At 46.2% G+C, this 13,755-nt stretch overlaps 2 protein-coding genes across 2 annotated transcripts; one reads left to right on the top strand and one right to left on the bottom strand.

Annotated features, from left to right (window-relative positions):
* Window positions 1-163: 163 nt before the first annotated feature.
* Window positions 164-3,296, top strand: MYOZ3 (myozenin 3; the record flags this gene model as incomplete). Its single annotated transcript, XM_009703182.1, has 2 exons — window positions 164-335; window positions 3,134-3,296. Coding segments are annotated over 2 exons (335 nt in total), but the record flags the coding sequence as incomplete, so codon positions are not given.
* Window positions 3,297-6,053: 2,757 nt separating this feature from the next.
* RBM22 (RNA binding motif protein 22) lies at window positions 6,054-13,370 on the bottom strand (the record flags this gene model as incomplete). Its single annotated transcript, XM_009703183.1, has 10 exons — window positions 6,054-6,510; window positions 7,810-7,941; window positions 8,482-8,570; window positions 8,993-9,157; window positions 9,669-9,869; window positions 10,428-10,600; window positions 10,768-10,868; window positions 11,165-11,297; window positions 12,329-12,358; window positions 13,317-13,370. Coding segments are annotated over 10 exons (1,209 nt in total), but the record flags the coding sequence as incomplete, so codon positions are not given.
* Between the last annotated feature and the right edge of the window lie 385 nt (window positions 13,371-13,755).

Raw genomic sequence — 13,755 nt, forward strand, 5'->3', positions numbered from 1 at the left:
TTTTATATATATAAATACATATTTATGTTATATATATGTAATCCTGCTCGAGTAGCAGGTTCTCTGTAGCCATGCAAAAGCAGGGCTGTTCCGAGGCCCCTCTCCCCTGGCCAGCACATTTCCCTAACCCCCAGCAGCCCACGCCATCTCTCCCCCTGCACAGGGTACTCGGGCCCCCTCAAAGAAGTCCCCCACGAGAAGTTCAACGTCACCGCCATCCCCAAGGGCTACCGATCTCCATGGCAGGAGCTCCTCGGTGACAAGGACAATGCTGTGCATGGAGAGAACCAGCTGCCCATGAGACCCTCTCTATGGGACTTCAGGAGCTTCAACAGGTAACACTGGCCAAGGAGCAGGCACTGCCAGCCTGTCCATCCCTTGGCCAATCCCTTCAGCCTCAAGAAGCACCTACCATCCTGCCAGGGAAACGCGATGGTCCATGCCCTCTTTCTGCACCACAGGGGAGCAGGAAGGTCTCAGGTTGCTCTTTTCCTGCTCAGAAGCTTTTCTGTGGTTCCTCTGCAAATGTCCCTGCCTCCAGCAGCTCCCCAGATCTCCTCTCAGCTCCACCACTGGGCTTGTGCAGCCTTAAGCAGCTTGATCTCACTGGGTAACCTCGGGGATGAAATTTGGGAGGACTAATTCTCATGCACGTGGTCCTTGAGAAGGAATCGCTGCTGTTCCCAGCTGGGCTCAGCTCTGGGCTGGGTGGAGGAATGACACAAACAGTGCCAAGTCTCTCTCCTAATTTCCTGAAGGTATCCAAGCAGCTGCTGGAAGCGGTGAGGCTATAAGGTTAATCTTCCCACAAGGTGCTAAGAGGTCAGCAGATTCCTTCCAAACACCTGCTTGAGATTGAAGTCTCCAGGCCGGGGAGCTTCTGGTGGCTCAGCCTGGCAAGCTCCATGTCCTGTGGCTTCTTCCAGTGGAGCATGGCTGCTGCCTCCTTGCACCTCCAAATTATACTGGGGTTGAGGCTGGGACCCTCAAGCACTGAGGTTGAGGCTGGAGCGGAGACCAAGGCAAATCTCTCTGGAAAGGTGCTTGGTGGGGATCTAGAACATGGAGATCTGGTAGTAGCAAAGCACCAGTAGCCCAAGGTAGAATAATGAGAACCGAACTTTTAAGCTGAACATCATCCCAGGGAATCTACAAACTGAGGTCCTGGCTCTCCTCCTCACTGAAAGCTTCTTTCATGAGGATGAGTATGTTAGTCTTGGTGGCCTGGCCAAAGTCACCTTCCAGTAGGCAAGCTCCCCCTGGAACTCCCTAATGGGACACAGCACTGCTCCCCGCCAGACCATCTGCCATGGTGCTGGGCCTCTGCAGACGGCAGCTTTCCTGAGCCTGCACCAGGGTTGGATTTGAGTCTTGGGGGAGACGACTGCTGCACTTTGAATGCTTGGCAGAAGGGGCTGTGGGGGATGACAACCCCTCTGCATGGGAACAGCATCTCAGCCCGACTGCCAGCAGAGCTGAGATGATGCTGCCTCCCTTCGCTGCTCCCCTCTCCTCTCCCTCCGCCCTGGGGCTTTGCTGTGGGGCCTGGCGAGGTGCACAGCACAAGGCTGCCGCGTGTTCAGCCTCCTCTGTGTTGCCCCTTTCGCACCAGTGAAAGAGTGATGGCGCACTGGTCTGCACTGGAGTGGGGCGGAGGGAGAGAAGGAGGAGGCAGCGGGGTTAACAGAAGGGACAAGAACCCATGGGCAGCCACAGGCAAGCACGGGGAAGCAAAGGGGCTTCGTTAGCTATTCCCTCAGGGTCTCCTCCCCAGTTACTCAGCCACCTTGAGCTCTCCTGGAGCAATAACATGCGGGGAGGTGCCGAAGGGGGAGAGCAAGAAGCTGCTGCTGCAGACACTTGGCTCTTTTCTTTCAACATTTAGCCATGTTCCCGCTTCAGTATTTATTTATGGACAGGGACTGAAGCAAGGGCATGTTTCTTAATAATGCTTTACCCTGTACCATTTCTCCCCTCTCACATACTGCCTTTCTATTTAAAGTCTTGAACTGTTATTTAATACAGATGGATGCTAATTTAACACCAAGCCTCTTGCCACCTCCTCTAATTCTTCACCGAGGCATGAAGATTCAGAGAGCCAATCTGCTTTTAACTGGGCTTTTCAGGATCTTCCAAGCTGTTCACCATCTCAACAGCAACTGCGTTAAAGCAGATCAATTTATTCCCAACTTCAAATGTTCAGGCTGTGATGCAAAGACCTTCGGCCACCTTGCTAAGGTGTGCTGCCTTAAAAGAGAGTGAAAGCCAAGCTTGGAAAAGGACTGCCTTTTCCCAGAAGGCAGAAAGTTTCTGGAACAAACCACTCTCATTTACCTTTCCCTCCCTTATTTCTCCTCTGTTGCAAAACAGTGCCACGTTACTCATGTTCAAGCAGCGCTTCCCAACACAAACATTCCCAGCTATGCCTCAGTGATAGATCAGCCTCCATGTGCTGTTCCAAAACCAACATTCTTGGCTTTTTGGGGGCTGGCACTCTCTTCCCCAGTCCCTTTCCACATTTCTCCAGAAAGGGATGACAGCTCTTGCCCCCACACTGCTCCTCCTGTTAGTCATAGTTCAAGAGAAGCTGTCTCCCAAAAGGCAGACTGGAGCCAGGGCCAAGAGAAAGACATTTGCCTTCACATGTGCTAGAGCGATCAGGAGGCAGCACGATCAGCCTCGGCCCTCTGCAGAACACATTAGCTGCTGACAAGTCACTTTCTAAAGACCCGGGAGTTTGTCACTGTCACCTGCTCTCTTAATCTAACCCCTTTCACGCACAGCACATCTCTACTGCTGTTGGCAGAGCCCATCAAAATAGACTCTGGTAAAGGTAACACCACGCTTCTTCCCCCCCTGCACAGCCAGTGACACTCAGGCACCAAACTTCACTCTCCAGGCTTGCCAAAGCTTGAGTTGAGGTTGGCTCTGTACAAGAGAAGCACATCACTGGGCTAGCAGAGGGTCTAATAGCATGCCGGGGAGGAAGAGGAGGGTTGTCATTTGTTCCAGGCATTGGTCAGTTGCTGCTGGACTCAGAGTTAGTAAATCCAGACCTGCTTTTTGTATCACCTTTACAACATACGCAACCTCTCCTCATGACATGCTAAGTTTGCTGCTTCTTGTGCCGCAGGACTCCCACCCCATTTGACAGAGCACTGGTCAGCGAGCTGTTCTCTGTGCCTGCCGTGGAGCTGGATCATCTCAGCGCTCTTGAGGTGATTTCCCACAGACGCAACTTCAACAGAGCACCGCAAGGCTGGGTGCGGATTCTACCAGAGAGCGAAGAGCTGTAGTACGCGCACTCCCTTCCCCGTTGCCATGGATGCTTTTCTCGCTAGACTCAAACATACTTCGCACAGTAGGGGAGAGGGGACTAAGTATTCTTCGTGAAAGCAAAGCTAGTGGTCTCGGGTTGTCATCTTCTTCAACCGGATTCGAACAAGCTCAAGACTGGGACCATTTTGAATTCCCCTCATACCAGCCATTGTCACAAGGGCATTTAGTGCTAAGCTAACCAGCCAAGTTCTTGTCGTTAATGCAAGCAGATCCCCGTAAGCTCCTGTACAAAATATCCCGTACAACCTGTCCTCTTCCCTGCCTCATGGAAAATGGCAGGACCGCCAGCTGCAACACACCAAACTGTCTTGCTGCTTCTTCACCGACACACAAGACCTGCTCCGACAGCTGGTGCCTTTGTAGAGAAATTCCATCTTCAGGACAACTCCACATCTGTCATTCCAGTCAGGACAGCGAGAGGAGGTGATAATTGAAGGGCAGCAGCAAAACAACTTACTGGAGGCACTGGCCTGTTAAAAGCAGTTGCCTTGGGCTTGGCTGGACAACAAAAACAAATCAGGAACTGGGAATCTGCCCGTTTACCAACACACCACAACCAGGATATATGGGAGAGGAATACTGGGAGTTGGAAACTTGTGTCCCATTTCCCACAAGCTACTGACTAGCACTTGGCAGCTGATATTCTCCCCTTCCTAGTGCTATTTGCATGCCTTGCTTAAACACCTAAGCCCTTTGATTGACTTACACCAGATTTGCTTCATATAGTTGGTCAGTAAGGATCAGGCCTTGCCTGGACCCACTGCACTGCAGAATTGCACCAGTCTGAAGATACTGCGAGGGTATTCTGGTAACTTCAACATCAGCAAGCAGCAGAGCTGTGACTACAGCAAGCACAGGCTTCTCTGTGAATGCAAAAATCAGCAGTGAGGATTCAACTACACAAATGTTTTCAGCAGTGACACACAGTGGGACATGCAGCTAACAACAGTCTACAGGACAGTCATCAGAACATCTGGAAAATCCTGCTAATTGCTAACAAAAATCTCCAACTTAACACAGACTTTCTACAACTGCTTTTGTCAGGTTCTTAATGTTACCCTTATTTCATCTTGCAAAAGCAGGAGCATCAGGATAAGAGTTTCTTTTTCGACCACCATGGTTAAATCAGGCAAGTAAATTTCGTGGTAAAAATGCAGTTAACAGCTGCCTCACTTGTGAAGTGCATTTGTAATGCTGTGCAGACAGATGCGCAGAGCAAATCGCACACAGGGATTCTCCTGCCAAAACACACCATTCAGGAAGGAAACTTTCATTGCTCTCTTTTTCCCACAGAAGGAGGGAACAAGCAAATGCAAAGAAAAAAGGTCCATTCCTTAAACATTAAAATTCTATGATGCTCAACTGCTGTCCCGTTCCAAACCCCTCTCTTTCCTCTTTTACCTTTCAGTTGAAGAACCCATGTACCCCTGGGGACCTGGCTGGAAATAATAAATAAATTGTAATAACGTAAAGCCTGCTTGCACTTGAGATCTGTCTGCACAGCGCTCACGGGCCCTGACTGCAGAGACTCGGGGACAGAGCAGTGGCAAACGCTGCAGCCCTCCGCCACTCACCAGCAGGCCTCTGCCCATCCTCCAACACAGCCCTGGGATGGCTCTTACCTGACAAAAGCTAAACTAATTACCTGCACCCAAAGTCCAGCTGTTGCTCCAGAGAAAACCAGCCTGCCTGCCAGTCATAGCCCTGGTGCCACGTGTGCTATGTCACCTCCAACAGCCTGGCAGGGCTGGCGGCATCGGTGGCACCCAGGGGCATCGTACAGGACAGCACATAAAACTAAAAGTGGACCTGCTGTCATTGCCCACTCTGCATCCTGGCCTTGGCAGCAGCCAACTAAAAATCAAAGTCCTCAGTCACGTGCTCTAGGAAGTAGGGTCTAAGCAAAGTGTTGAAAAATTCAAATATTTTAATGTATTTTTTTTAAAACAAGCAAACGAAGCTTCAGGACAGGTCCCATCATGTTTTGCTTTACAGAAAGATGTCCACAGACCCATTGCATGAAAGCAGCTGACATACAGATAAATTTAAAATCCTCCAGCCACGTGTATATAGATCTTACTCAACGGCAGGCTCCACGCAGGACACAATTGCTCCTGGGCAAACGCTACAGAGCACAGAAAGAAAAGTTTCTTATCAAAGCGAGACGAAGTGGGATCTTATCTCACAGTTTAAGATGAGACTGTATCCACAGGCCTTGAAAGCCCCAATCATGTTCCAAATATACCCCAGACAAGTTTGCAGCTGCATCGTGTCCTCCCCTCGCAGCTGTCAGCAACACAAGCCCAGCCTCCGGGGGGGGCCACTGAGGGGGCCTTCACCAGCCGAAAACAGGCAACTGCTAACCTGTCACTCCACGTCATGCCTGCGCTACCCGGGGGGCTGCTTGCATGACCTAACACTTATCTTGCTCAGGGCATGTGGGATTAGAAGTGAAGCATCAAAAAAGGTTTTGTTTTGGATTTTTTTTTTAAGCAAGAAGTCAGGAAAAAGGAGGAAGGAAAATTCTGTGGCAATAGTAAGGCAAAGCCATGGGTTTGGCCCGTCTGACCAGCTTGTTTTTCAGCCCTTATTCAGTCCTGGTTTAATACCTCATTAGAATAATAAGTCATTAGTTACCTGACAGAGAAGCCTTTCTGGTTACATTTAAGTAGTCCAGTGTTCAGGCTGAGGATATCAAATGGGCTTGAAAAGGGTTTGGTTTTGTTTTTCCAGAAGTTTATTTCAAAAGTGTGCAAATGAGATACATGGATAGCACTGTAATTCTGCTACACCTGATCCACAGACCCCCCAACTGCCCTTCTGTCTGCGCCCCACCCCTCCCGCCCCCCTCAACACTAAATGAAAGATCTGGGATGTATCAACAATTCGATTATAGCTAGCGGAGACACAGAGCTCAGCTTGCCCAGTGTCTTCAAGCAGGGAAATAAGGCTTCTCTAGCTCACCCACAGCTCAACATATGGTGCTACCACGGTAACTAGAAAATAACATTTACTTGAACGATGAGGGTGGCACGACGTGCTAGGGGCTGCTGTGCTTTCCTGCGTGGGCACCCATCCTCTGGGGATCTTGAGACGGGTAGTGAATGGGGCCAGGGGCTCTCATGAAGGGAGGCGGGGGCCCCATGGCGTGGAACATGTGTGGTCCGAAACCTGCAGAAACAAGTTGGCAGCTTCAGACAAAGCGACAGAACAACCAATGCAGATGTACTACTGCTTGAAACTACCAACAGAAAACGGCTAGCTTACAGCTCTGCCTTGGAAAGGTGCACATCTCCCATGGTTCTTCAAATTCCCATACTCCTTCTCCTCTTTCCAGTACAACTGGGGGCAATCCTTACCCAACACACGTCCTTACTCACAGATAAAAGCTGGGGGGAGGGGGGGACAACACCAGACAGGTGTCTGTAATGCCTTCTAAATGCTTTCTACTCAACCATGGAGCAAAGCAAATACATCCACAAAAGTCTGACTTCCCATAAAAAAAAAAGGGTCTCTGGATAGATACTTACACACAGCCAAACTGCTGGTTTTGGCTGGGGTAGAGTTAATTTTGTTCATAGCATCTGGTATGGGGTTGTGTTTTGGATTTGTGCTGGAGACAGTGTTGATAATTCAGGGATGTTTTAGCTACTGCTGAGCAGGGCTTACAGAGTCAAGGTCTTTTCTGTTCCCCACCCCACCAGCGAGGAGGCTGGGGGGTGCACAAGGAGTTGGGGGGGGGGCACAGCCAGGACAGCTGATCCCAGTGACCCAAGGGATATCCCATACCATACGACATCATGCTCAGCATACAAGGCTGGGGGAAGAAGAAGGAGGGGGAGGGACATTCAGAGTGATGGCATTTGTCTTCCCAAGTCACCGTTAGGTGTGATGGAGCCCTGCTTTCCTGGGGATGGCTGAACACCTGCCTGCCCATGGGAAGCAGTGAATGAATTCCTTGTTTTGCTTTGCTTCCTTGCCCAGCTTTTGCTTTACCTATTAAACTGCCTTTATCTCAACCCATGAGTTTTCTCACTTTTACCCTTGCAATTCTCTCTCCCATCCCACTGCGGCGAGTGAGCGAGCAGCTGCGTGGGGCTTAGTTGCCGGCTGGGTCTAAACCTCGACAAAAACGCAGGCTGGCATTCAACCAGATGCAAAATTACCCTTTGAAGTTCAGGTTAATGCGGCATTTACAGAGCCAGCAAAAGCATGAGTAGGTCTCAGTACCAGTAACAGGGATCTCTGACATGCCTGAGAATTTGCAAGTGAATACATACCAAAACAGGCAGCTCAGTTTCATTAAACTGTGCTGACAGCTCATTTTAGATCATTGGTTTACACTGTATGATTAGGGATGAGGAAAATCAACTCAGGGCACGCATCAGTGCTACAGCACAGCTGAGCAAGGAAGACCACATCATCTAACACCAAGTTAGACACCAACACTTGAAGGGGAAACACAACTACCTGGAGGTGGTGGCGGAGCAATGCCGGGAGGAGGTGGCAAGGCAATGTTAACCACGGCTGGAGGGCCACTTGGAGGTAGGTTGAAGTAATTTGCAGAAGCCTCCTCTTCTGCAGCTGGAGGAGGGGGGAGAGCTGCAGAAAAAGTAAACGGTGGTTACGGAAAATCTCTCAAGTCAAGATATGCAGAGGTATCTGCCTTCAGAGAGGAGGCACAAGCAGTTCTTCCGCAAGGGCAAACTGGTGCTACTATTGCACGTATGAACTGGAACGAGAAGCAGAACCACACTGAAACTCCAGAATAGCCACCATTTTTCTTCATGCAAAGCCAGGTTTGCTTTTTCCATCATACAATGCTCAGTGAATTAGGAAAACATTAATCAAGCTTTGAAAAGTGTGGGTTGCCAGTCTCTCAGACCTAAGTAACTTTAATTTGGCTTTAACTTTTCACTCATTACATAAAGCACTCTTTTTTCATTAAGGATTTCCTTCTAGACAATGCTGGTCTCCCATCTCACCTGGATCCACTGCAAACCTACTGTAAGTAACTGCTCTGGGCTCACCAGTACCTCTACCGTCCCGAATGCTGTTACTGCTCTCAGAGGTTTAAGACCAGACTCTCTCATGGAAGCTGGTCAGCATCAAGCATTTCAGAGATGAAAACAACTCCCTTACCTCCAGGAAGTCCTGGAACTGGCTCCAGCTTTATCCCCGATTCTGTAGTACCTTCCTTGTCCTTTTCTTTTCCTCTTGCTGCCTGGGACCTAAAAACCAGACAAAAGTTTGAGAACAAGGATGAAAAAAAGCAGGATAAGCAGATATTCTCACCACAATAGTTTCACATTATCTAATCCAGATCCATTGCTTCAGGTCAAAAATGAAACACTCACAGAACATCAGAGACAGCTGGTACAAAGCGTGCAAACAGTGCTTACAGGAGACGGATTAGACATAAAATTATAGAAACTCATCCATAACCCTCAACCAGGAAATCCCTCACACAATTTGTGCAATCTCCAACCCAGATCCCACTGGCGAAAGAAAACCAAACAGTAAGAGGACCCCAGCTATTCACCAAATCAGTGTCCACTCCAGTGTAATATCCAATCCCGCTCATCAAGACTGCATAAACTGAGCGAAGAACCTTGTGGCAGTATCCTCAAGTCTTCCTCCCCCTGGCACTCACCTTCCCCATTTGACATTGAGCCTGCGACCGTTGACAATGAGTTTGTTGAAAGATTTCTCAGCAGCCACTTCCGCAGCTTGCCGGGTGGCAAACTGGATGAAAGCACACTGTTGCCTCTGCACTACAGTTATCGTCCGAATCTCCCCAAACTGGTAGAAGTGATTTCTGCATGGGGAGAAAAAATGATTATGAAACCCCACTCCTCCTAGCCGCAGGGTACATAGCAGAGTAGGATCTCATCACGTGCTGAAACAGATATGCTCAGATCCTTTCTTTTCTCCATCACCAGTTCAGACTAACCATTAGAAATCATGTCTCTTGCCCCTATGTGCAATTATGGGGCAATAAAAACTCTGCGGCAGCTTTTCTCAGCAGCTAGCTAGGGAGAGGCTGTGGGACTTTCTTGTAAAAGTGTAACACAGTATCCTCAACAGCTTAGAAGGATGACTCAGCTTTAAAGAGAGACATTTTAATCAAAGCATTTGAAATGTGCCTGTTTATCTGTTCTCCAACAAGCTGGCACTCCTCTGCACTTGCCCACCAACCAGTTCCCCATTAAGGAAAACTGAAAACCAGATGTATTTTTAACTTGCAAGAGAAATTTCCTCACTTGAAGATGAGAAGTAATCAAAGCGTCAAATAAAAAGGCAAAAGCAATACAAATTCACCAACACACCTGAGATCTGATTCAGTGATGGTATCTCCAAGCCCTCCAACATACAATGTAGTAATAGTCTTGTCATCAGGGGGGTCTAGACGAGGCATAGTTGACGCTCTTTTCAGAAGTTTATCAGCCACAGGATCATTAATTCCATAGTAACGGTCTTTGATGTTCTGATCAGCCAGAGGATCATCTGGATCTGTAGGTTTCTCATGCCTAAGGTTCAGCAAACAAAACATTTCACACCACCAGTCACAGCAGCATCTGATTAAAATGACTATAAAACTGCTACCTCCTCTTCTAACGGCCTCCGGTCACTTATATGCTTAACCCCGTTCACATAAACATGCCAAAATGGAACAAAAATCCCCAAGAACTTAAACTGCAGCCAGGATTGCCTCAAGTTCTGAATGAATGACACTTCTGACAGCTCAGCATTCAACACCACAAAATACAACAGCTGGATTTCAAATGGCCTCTTGTTCAAATACAAAGATTTCTGATAGGGGACTGGCGCCACAAAGAGAAAAAAATGAACTATGCAAGAGAAGAGCTGCAGTCACTGCTTCAGCAAAACACTACAAGACCATCCAGCTAATTCTTCAACAAAGATTGATTCACTGGCGCTGAATGCCAACTGAATGCAAGTTTCGCACTGACCCCAATCAGAGTGTTGTGTCTCCTGTCCACTGCAGGATTTCTTGTTCTTCGAACCCAAAGGGGAGATGTATCTGACCACGGTGAACAGATTAACTGTTTAAGCTTTATCTGTACCTGTAGGGACACTCTTCTCCTCTCTTGCATTCTCCTTTTACCCAGAAGGAACAGATGTGAGGACGGTTACGTTTATAGTAAGGAGTGGTCCGAGCCAGCTTCAGCAGCATGTCGCTCGTAGAAGTAGCTTTTCCTAGCGCACCAACTGGTCTAGTGCCATCAGAATTGGATATCTAAACAGTAGTTAAAACACAAATAATTATGCATATATCACCACTGAAAACTAATACACAGAATCAGAGCAAACAAACGATTTTAAGATAAGCTAGGTCATTCCACCCCTTTCCTCCCCTAAATACATCCACACACAGACAGCATGATTCTGACTACACTTTCCTACCTCTCGTTCCATGTTCTGGGTGTAGTACTCCTTATTGACGTCAGACTTAGGCATTTCATCCTTAAGGGAGAGTCCTGCATCCCGGACTTGAATAGGCAAACCTAGAATGAAACAAAGAAAAAAACAAACCCCAACAAATCCATATGAAGCACAAGCTGAAAGAGCAGAAATTGTTATTGCAACCTGCATTACCCAGAGATCGCTCATCTACTGCTCAGATATACCATGCTGCCCCTGCCCTCAGAAGAGGTGTGACCATCAAGATTTGTTCTTCTAAAAGACTGTCCACAGACAACCGTGCCAATTACATGCACACATTTAAAGACATTTCACAAACTTTCCTTTCAGAGACAAGGAAACCAGCTTCTTCTCTTAGTTTATATTTTTTGATACACACCATATTCCAGGTCAAGCAGGCAGGTTTGACAGACGTTCTTCAGCTTGCTGCACGTCTGGCATACTTCTGTTTTCTTGAAACGCATACGAACACCAGGGCACCAGCGGAATACTGTGAAAGGCCTGGCACAAATCTGAAAGACAGAAAGTCAACACTTGTATCACTATCACACAGCAATGAAGTTAAGTTTCTGTGCAAGAACCAGATTAGTAAAGTCCAAACACATCTAATCTCTTTAAACTGTAAACACAACTTCTTCATCTTAGTGCTAAGATTCAGACCTCAAGAAATATTTGTTTCTATTTGGTGCCTTACTTTGACAGGAGAAAGTTTTAAGAAGATTTTTATCTTCTTGTCTTTTTCATTTATTACAATAACCCACATGCTAAAAGCAGATCTAGTCAAAGGAAAAAGAAATTCTCCCTTCATTCCAGGTGATGTCAGTATAGAGCTATTAGAGATAAATTACCAATTACATGTAAATCGGGCAGCAGCATAGCAGCAAGCCCAGTGAGAGGTTAGGAGACTTTTGGTCCAGAAGACTACTGCTTTCTATCTTATCTGGTGAAACAATGCATCTGCTTCTGCTGCATGCACAGTCTGAGGAAGGGAAGTAAGATTTCAATGCATACCTTCTCCCTACCTCAGATGACAATTGATAAAAGGGGAAAACACTCCTTTATTTTCTCCCAGTTAAGACAACACTAAGTATTTCCTGCACTCTCAGAAAAAAAACGTGGTGTATTTCTTAGACAGCTAACACAAATCACCACGTAGCCACGAATAACATATTCATGGCAAAACCTAAACTCCAGTTATTTATGCACCACTTACAAGTAAAAACAAACTTGCAAGAGAAAATATGAGATCATTTAAAATGCTGAAATATTGTACAGTATTTGCAAAATTTATTCTGATAAACATAAGCAAATCCTAAACCTGTCTGAAGTCTTCAATAATTTTACTATTTTAAGACTAATTGACTTTGTCTAACAAAGCACACAGTAGACAGACCTAAAAATGTATGTAGTTACAGAAGCATTTTAAGTTGTTAACCCAGATTAGCACTTTTCTGAAGCCGACAGGTTTTTTTAATGTTAAAATGTATTATCCCCAGATGTGCGACAATGTAGACATTCTCTCTTCAAAATACAACAAACATACCTTGCATTCTTTTCCGTATTTTTCTTTGGTCTGAAATATAATCAAAAACAATGAAAGAAAATATTAAGTATCTTCAATTCAACATAAAATATGAAACATATCATTGATGTTATAGCACAGTGGTTTCTTCCCAACTATGTTGCATTTAGACTCACCCACCCCTGCATTTTGGGCTTACACCTTGCCAGGTCAACAGGACAAAAAAAAAAACCAAACCCCGAAAAACTCTCAATCCATTTTGGTTTTAGAAACATTCATTAAAAACACAGTACTGTGTAAGTCCTATCTCATGTACTAATGAAACGCAAGAATGAAATGTAGCTATTTTTAAGCAAAGATGATGTTACATGAAATAAGTCCAGGAAAATGAGAAGGTTTTGAAATATCGCCTATACCGGCAGTAGGGTTATGTTTCAGAAAAATATCATAATTCTCAGCAAATTTGGTGGAATGGAAATGTGAAGGAAAGATCATGTAAATGTAGGTCATACACAACCTGACTGATCACTGAGAAAAGCAACATAAAACGGACCGACTCATCCTGCACGGAGGAATCCAAGGCAAGCAAAGAAGGATTTAAACTCCCATTGGGCAGCCTTCGTAAGACAGTTTTAACCTGTTTTTACATGTGCATATTCTTCACATTTTAGAAATTGTGCTAAGCTATTTAATATATCAGCAGCTCACTGTTATCCATGTCGCACTATTTACCAGGGCTAAAGCTTTGTTTTCTAGTATTTCCGGCACTCTAGACATTGGACTACACCATCTTGCTCTCCTTTTTGACTGATTTATTCTTAAATAACATACCTAAGGTCATGATATCACATACCAACAATGGCTGGAACCAAATCCTCTTGTGCAGAAACAACTAATTAGGAGTGCACTTCCACCTCAGCATCTCCTCCAGGTTTATTTTAGTTCCCGAAACCCAAGAGTTCTAGGGGCAACACAGAGGAAAGGACTGCACGGTCAAACAAGCACATACCATTCGAATATATGGGTTTTCTCCAAGACATGTCTGGCACAGAATAGGAAAGTCCTGAATTGAGCAAGAAGAAAGAAAATCAGAGATTTCCAACAAACTCTATCATGACAGCAGCATCGAAATCATACTCTAACACTACCGAGTTAAACTCATCAGACTGTTTGAAAGATGCAAAAAGACTCATTCAAAAGGGTCACTGGGAGAGCCACAAGCCAAAACTCAAGACCCATATTATGAAAGAACCACGGCTGCCAGCTATTCTAGTTTGAAGTAAAACTTAGAACAAACAAACAAAAAGCATATTCTTGAGATCTTAACTCTTCAGCAACCTGACTGCAGCAGATGACACTCCCCCCAATTATCCCTCAGCATCTACCGTTTGCACTGGGCTCATCCAGCAAAGGCCTCAGCTCTAAAGAACGCGGCCACGGGCACACGA

This window comes from Cariama cristata, unplaced genomic scaffold (genome assembly GCF_000690535.1).
Source record: "Cariama cristata isolate BGI_N322 unplaced genomic scaffold, ASM69053v1 scaffold36546, whole genome shotgun sequence".
Classification (NCBI taxonomy): Eukaryota; Metazoa; Chordata; class Aves; order Cariamiformes; family Cariamidae; genus Cariama; species Cariama cristata.